General features: G+C 37.1%; 1 protein-coding gene across 1 annotated transcript in view; it reads right to left on the reverse strand.

The window, feature by feature from the left end:
• LOC144980293 (axonemal dynein light chain domain-containing protein 1-like) overlaps positions 1-7,500 on the reverse strand; it is a gene marked incomplete in the record, with an annotated part of 41,501 nt that overhangs the window by 23,961 nt on the left and 10,040 nt on the right. Inside the window, 1 exon segment of the mRNA XM_078927935.1 lies at positions 5,756-5,776. Within this exon segment, the coding sequence (XP_078784061.1) occupies positions 5,756-5,776 (21 nt within the window).

Below are 7,500 nucleotides of genomic sequence, written 5' to 3' on the forward strand. Positions count from 1 at the left end.
TCAATCCTAGAAGAATTCCTAATTGGAAGAAAAACCAATGAAAATGAGCATATACATAGATAGTTTTATTCAACTATCATTAACATGCAAAAACTAAAAACATTAGCTTTGATACCACGCCTATAATTTGTCTCATAAAAATGTAATAAATAGGCATGGGGTAAAAGTAACCCCGGGTAAACTACGGATATAGTCGGTGTTAGGGTTGAGTGAGTTAATAGGAATTAAATACCGACTTGATAGTGTTGCTGCTCGTGTTTCTGAACAAATGAATGAATGAATATGATTGATTGGTTTGTGCAGAAGCTTATAAAACTAAATGGAAATGATGGAGAGTTCAGGGGAAATTAGAGATTCCAAGAATTGGTTGGAAAATGTCTGCCTGCAAGATTCATCAAAAGTGTGTTTGTTTTGTCTTTGTGTGTGCGTGTGTGCGTAAATGTGTTTGTGTGTGTAAGTGTACATGTGTGTGTGTGTGTGTGTGTGTGTATGTGTGTGTGTGTAAAAGAGAGAAAGAAAGAAAGAGAAAGAGGGAAAAAAAAGAGAGAGAGAAAGAGAGAGAGAGAGAGAGAGAGAGAGAGAGAGAGAGAGAGAGAGAGAGAGAGAGAGAGAGAGAGAGAGAGAGAGAGAGAGAGAGAGAGAGATTAAGAACAACAATTACCATTTCCAAAAAAATATGAAATACTGTTAGTCATTTTTTCGGGAAGGGGGGGGGGGGGGGGGGGTGGGGGGGGGGGGGGGGGGGGGGGGGGGGTTAATGTTTTCTTCTACGTTTTAAAATTCAATGAAAAAACAAAGTTTTATGTTATTTTATTTAGACCGTAAAAGGTAACACACAGTCAAAAATTTAAAAAAAAAAAAAGATTTTTCAATGTATTTTGTACTGTTTGTTTGTGGTTCAAAATTTAGCAGCGCTCCTCATGTGATTGAGGGCTGAAAATCATTTCCTATAAAAAGGAAAATTGATAATAAAACTAAAACATTAGCTCTTGTCATTGATAGCAAAACTTACTAATCAGTTTATTACCACACCTTACCATAATATGAAAAAAAAAATGAAATAAATTGAATATTAATAAAAAACAAAAAACAAAAAAAAACAAACAAACACACAAACCCAAAAAGACTTGAGCTTTTATATAGTGCAATATCCACTAAAATTGCTCAAAGCGCTTTACAAGGGATCCCTAGCCAACAGCAACACTTAACATAATGTAGAATGAGACACATGACTCCTGGCTACAAGATTCATCAAAATAAGTGTGTTTGTTTTGTCGTGGAGAGTGGCTCAAGATAGACATAGAGTTTGAAACGACTTTTTTTGGAGTCGTGGATAGCTCATACTGTAGAGTCACGATCTCCCCGGCCATTACAAGCTCTACAAGTACAAGGGGTCCCTAACCAACAGCAACACTTAACGTGTAGAATGAGACATGACGCCTGTTAGGCGATATGACATTTTTGTTTTTTTTCGGACAAAGACAATGCTGTTAATGTCCAGGTACTTATTTTACACCTGAGTACGGTAAGAGAATGTGGGTAAAGAGTCTTTTCCAAGGACTCAATTATGTACCGAGCAAGGCTCGAACACCAGGACCTTACGATCCGAAAGTGAGTGTCATACCACAAGACCACATAGCCGCAATAAACGTAGTCAAAATAATATAAGAAAGTAGGAAGTAGAAAGTAGGAATGGATTCTTTTATAAGACACGGTAAAGAAATAGGATGAAGGTATAGAATAGAAACCCCATGTGGTGTCCGGGGTCCCTCAACTGAGAGGGTCAAGAATAGCCCAACGCCAAGCCAGGACAACAGACAAAGCCGAAAGGACTCTGCTGACCCGAAAGAAGCTGATATACAGAGAAGTGGTAAGACCCGGAATGAGATAAAAAAAAGTTAGCTCAGGATAGAGAAGGATGGAAACTGTTTGTCTGTGGCCTATACCCTGACCCAGGGTGAAAAAGGCAATGATGATGATGATGATGATAGTATAGAATAGAATAGAATAGATGGTATTGGCGTTGATTGATTAGGCCCCTGGCGTGTCACCGAGTCTTTCCAGTCAGTGAATGTCTTGTTCACAACAGATCTAATGCATTGTAAAGGGAGGGATCATTATCTTTTAATAAGCAGGGGAAAAAAGTGTGTAATCAATAGTAGGATTATTGAAGGGTGGGTGAAGGAGTATTAATCGCATAAAAGGTTGCAATGTATTCATTTTGAAATACATAAGGGTTGTTTCATTTTTTTTTTTTTTTTGTTTTTTGTTTTTAAGGGTATTACGGCGCTTGCAACACATTTAGGTTATATCAGCACCATTAAAAAGTGAAGAAAATGGGATAGTAAAAAGTTCTAGAATTACAATTAAAGCACCCAAGAGAAAGTAAGACAAAAGGGGAACTGGGAACAAATAGGGATCAGATGTAGATTCCAAGAGCATACCACCAATGTACTTAGTTTGAGATCTCCAACCATAAGTCTCATCCGGACAAGAGCACAAAATTCAACAAAGAGGAATACACTCAAATGCTGACATTATACATTCAAAATAACAAATATAATAATACATAACAGAGAGATGATTTACAAGGAAAAAAAATATCATCTCCCAAAACAATAACTATGCATTTGACTGCCAAGGCCAGGACAAAACCAAGTAATCCCATTCCAAGACAAAGACAGAAAGCATGTTGGAATACAGATACAGAGGGATAGAAGATACAATAAGTACCTCCCTGCCCACTATGGGAAGTAGGAACCCCACCCAAAAGGAACATATCCGTTTCAGATCTTCAGCAGATTAAGCTTTTACAATATTATCGTTAGGTATAAAATTCATAGATTATCTAAAATTTAGAATTTTGATTTTTATTTTGGTTCATATACTAAATACTACATTCTAAAATATAAAACTATTTAGATCGACTGCAAAGTAGTGCAGCAAATGAAAACAAACTTTCAGGTCAGCAAATTTTGTAAAAAATTCAAGATCAGATAAAAACTCTTTTCTACTCTTGTAGTTTGCACACGTCACTTCCATTTTCATATTAGAGAAGACATGAAACAAAAATGAACATAATAAAATACTAAACAATGCTGCTATGTGGTCTAGTGGTATGACACTCGCTTTCGGATCAGAAGGTCCCGGGTTCGAGCCTTCCTCAGCACATAGTTGAGTCCTTGGAGAAGGTTCTTTACTCACATTCTTTCACCATACTCAGGTGTAAAATGAGTACCTGGCCATTGACAGCGTTGTCTCTGTCCAAAAAAATTGTAATATCGCCTAACAGGCGTCATGTCCCGTCCTACAAGTTAAATGTTGCTGTTGGCCAGGGACCCCTTGTAAAGCACTTTGAGCACATTTAGTGGATATTGCGTTATATAAAAAAGCTCAATTTATTAAATTTTTTAATGAAAGTACCAGACTCAGAACCCTTCCTTATCCAGCAACCATAACGATAGCCCCCCCCCTCTCTCTCTCTCTCTCTCTCTCTCTCTCTCTCTCTTTTCTCCTCTCTCTCTCTCCTCTTCTCTCTCTTCTCTCCTCTCTCTCTCCTCTCTCTCTCTTCTCTTTCTCTCCCTCTCTCTCTCCTCTCTCTCTCTCTCTCTCTCTCTCTCTCTCTCTCTCTTCTCTCTCTCTCTCTCTCCCTCTCTCTCTCTCTCTCTCCTCTCTCTCTCTCTCTCTCTCTTCTCTCCCCCCCTCTCTCTCTCTCTCTCCCCCCTCTCTCTCTCCCTCTCTCTCTCCCTCTCTCTCTCTCTCTCCCCTTCTCTCTCTCTCTCTCTCCCTCTCTCTCTCTCCACTCTCTCCCTCTCTCTCTCTCTCTCTCTCTCTTTCTCTCCCTCTCTCTCTCTCTCTCTCTCCCCCTCTCTCTCTCTCTCTCTCTCTCTTTCTCTCCCTCTCTCTCTCTCTCTCTCTCTCTCTCTCTCTCTCTCTCTCTCCCCCCCCTCTCTCTCTCTCTCTCCCTCTCTTTTTAAATTTTTTTTTTTTATTAAAGCTGTTAGGTTCATTTTTGTTTCACACTTTTACAATCTACAGCGTCTGGTAGTTTTGTGTTTATGTTTTTGTTTTTAGGTGTTTAACGGCGCTTTCGACACTATTTAGGTCATTTAAGCGCCCGGTTTTGTGTTTAATTAAATTGTGTATGAAATTCGAAGTAAATTCATCAAGAAGGGTAGAAAATGTATCAACATTGAACAAGGAATGATGAAAAAAAGAAAACGGAAATATTATATTGTGAAAATAGGGAAATATTATATTGTGAAAATAGGGAAATATTATATTGTGAAAATAGAGAAATATTATATTGTGAAAATAGGGAAATATTATATTGTGAAAATAGGGAAATATTATATTGTGAAAATAGAACCCTAGAGATGAAGTGTGGTGGTGGTGGGGGGGGGGGGGGGGGGGGGATGCATGTGGTAGGAATTCTCGCCATAGTTTGTCTTGTCTTTTTTTTTTTTTTATGAAAGACTTTTAATATCTACATAAAATGAGTGACTTAAAACATGGTACAGCCGATACGTATAGGGTGGCTCTCGTAATTACAAAAAGATTTAAATGTTTTAGTTTAAAGTGAGAGTCAATTTTCAATTTAAAAAGAAAAGGCGTAGAAAAAAAAAAAAACATCCCACAAATCCAAGAAAGAAACACGAGTGCTGCCACATAGATTTGAAGTTGATAGATTAGGTTAAAAAAAAATTGAGCTTTTATATAAGGCAATATCCACTAAATGTGCTCAAAGCGCTTTACAAGGGGTCCCTGGCCAACAGCAACATTTAACATGTAGGACGGGACATGATGCCTGTTAGGCGATATTACAATTTTTGGGACAAAGACAACGCTGTTAATGGCCAGGTACTCATTTTACACCTGAGTACGGGGAGAGAATGTGAGTAAAGACCCTTCTCCGAGGACTCAACTATGCGCCCAGTGAGGCTCAAACCCAGGACCTTCTGATCCGAAAGCAAGTGTCATCATACCACAAGACCACATAGCCGCACATAGGTTAGTGAAATCATCGTCTCCCCCACATTAATTTCATTATCAAAGTAACACAACGGGACTAAAATTTAATTCTAATTGCTCCTGTCCAATGCAATTCTACTTTCCATATCTGAAGAGACCCAGCGATTCACCAATCACTAGGTAAAAGATTGGTGATGATCAAAATAGGCCTCACAAAAAAAAAAAAAAATTAATAAAAATAAAATTCCCTTTATTCATCCCCAAGGGGAAATTTGTCTTTAGGGTCTATTCCAAGGAAAGACTGGAATAACCCAGGTGTCAGCCGCAGTGCAGCGCCGCAAAGTGAGCTAGGGCTAGGTGACTTGCTCAAGGCCACACAACGTAGTGGTGGGTGATCGAACTCATTACCTTTTGGGTACGAAGCAAAGACCGTACCACTGAGCCACTCTGCCCCCCCTTCTTTTATCTATTTTTTTTTTCTTTTCTTTTTTTTTTTGGAAGAGGTGACAATTCAATTTACATTAAAAACCAAACGGTTAAATCATTACTTCATCTTGCCTACTCATTTTAAATATCCATGTAATTAGTGTGTTAATTTTGAAATTCGTTTAACTTTTAAGATTAATTCATTATATAATTGTTAACTTAAAAGTATTTGAGACAAAAATCTACAAACGAAATCAAACGCCAAACCAAATAATGCTAGTATCCTACCACTTTCCCAACATGAAAATATTAAATTTTATTCTTCTTTATCAAGAAAAAATATATATAAAATACTCACTCGCAAATACCCTTTCGTTTGCTGCGTTAAAATAAAGTCATTTTTTATTACAAATTTAGGTAATGTAAATGTTGCTGCTCAAAGCTCGAAGAAATAAATAACAATGTGAAATTGAATATGTAAGCTTCAATTTAATAGTATACGAAAACAGGTAAAATGGATGTTTCATGTTTTCCCTTTATCAACAAAACAGGATGAATGAAACCGTGGCCTTCGTAAAGTTATGGCCTGATACTGACCAAAAAATGACGTCAAAATGACAGTCTTTTGCCACACAAGAAAACAAATCGTGAGTTGTATTCAATAGTTCAACCAATGCGACCACTTGTTTCCATGAGCTCTACTAACGACAACTCACTAAGTGGTGCAAAAAGACAAATAATGACGTCAAACTGCCAGTCCTTTTGGATTTCAGTGTCAGGCTATAACATAACGATGGCTACGATGAAACACTACAGACGGATTAGATAATGTGGTAGAGGCATTGTTAAGATTCATCTTAACATCTAATAAAATATATGTGACCCGTCGTCTCAAAACTGTATTAAGTCGGGATGGTTAAGATGTTGAAAATGGAATTTGTAGGGAAAATATCAGAGTTGTGTTGAGTTTATTTGCTTTATAGAGGAGAAGGAATATCATATTTTATTGTGCTAAATACCAACGTTTCATATTTTTGACCAGTTCAGCTATAAGTTGACTTTTTAGCATTTGGTACATTCCGACATAATACCGTTTTGAGACGAGGGGTCACATATTTTTAATTGTTAGCAAATGTGAGCTAGATCAAATCCTTTGTAAAGCGAACTTAAAAGTCCAAAAAGCACATGACTACATTTCCATGCAAATAATTTAAATATATAGCATTTTGGACCAAAAAAAAACCTATTTCAATATTTGGCTATATAGGGGGTCCTGATAGCTCAGTTGGTAGAGCACTCGCTTCACGCGCAAAGGGACCAAGATCGTTCCTGGGTGAAGTGGAGATAATTTTCTGATTTTATGACTCCCCCCCTCTTTCCACCCAGCAGTGAATGGCTAGCTGAGTCTGTTAGATTTGGTGGAAAGAACTTTGCGATAGATTAGCATCCTGTCCAAAGGATAGCAAGCAATTGCTATTGTCCATTCCACGCTATAAAAACTGGGATAAAATCTGGCTTCATGGGCCAAATGGCTCCGAAGGACGACTAAAAAATATATATAAATATTTGGCTATATAAACTCATTTCATGGTATCACCATCGGCAAAACATTTTAATGAGTGTTTAGCAAAATCATTTAAGTGAACAAATTGGAAGTTTCATAAAAATGGTGTAATTGAATCGGCACAAAGCATACAATTGAGAAAGAAGAAAAAAATTGAATGAGAGTGGTAATGACTTGAAGTCATCAGCATAATACAATTAGTGGTTTTAAAATGTACCTTGCTTTTTAATTAATATATAATATATAAATAAGAAGCTAAAGAAGCGATATTATTGTAAATTAAATCAGAGCATTCGACATTCCAATTTTAATTTATATCTAACTATCCAGTCTTGCAAAAACAAACAAAAATAGATAAACAAATCATTTAGGAAAGCAATGCAAATAGAATCAATTCCAAAACCCTAATTAAAAAAGCTTTCAACAAGCCAATCTTATCTGTGCAGAGCATCATGATTTGGTTCGGACATATAAAGAGACGAGAGAGGGAGTATGTGGGAAGAAGAGTATTGGACTAACAATTGCCCAAAGACTAGATG

The sequence above is a fragment of the Berghia stephanieae genome, chromosome 9 (assembly GCF_034508935.2).
Source record: "Berghia stephanieae isolate SIO BIC M18660-M18661 chromosome 9, UCSD_Bste_1.3, whole genome shotgun sequence".
Lineage (NCBI taxonomy): Eukaryota > Metazoa > Mollusca > Gastropoda > Nudibranchia > Aeolidiidae > Berghia > Berghia stephanieae.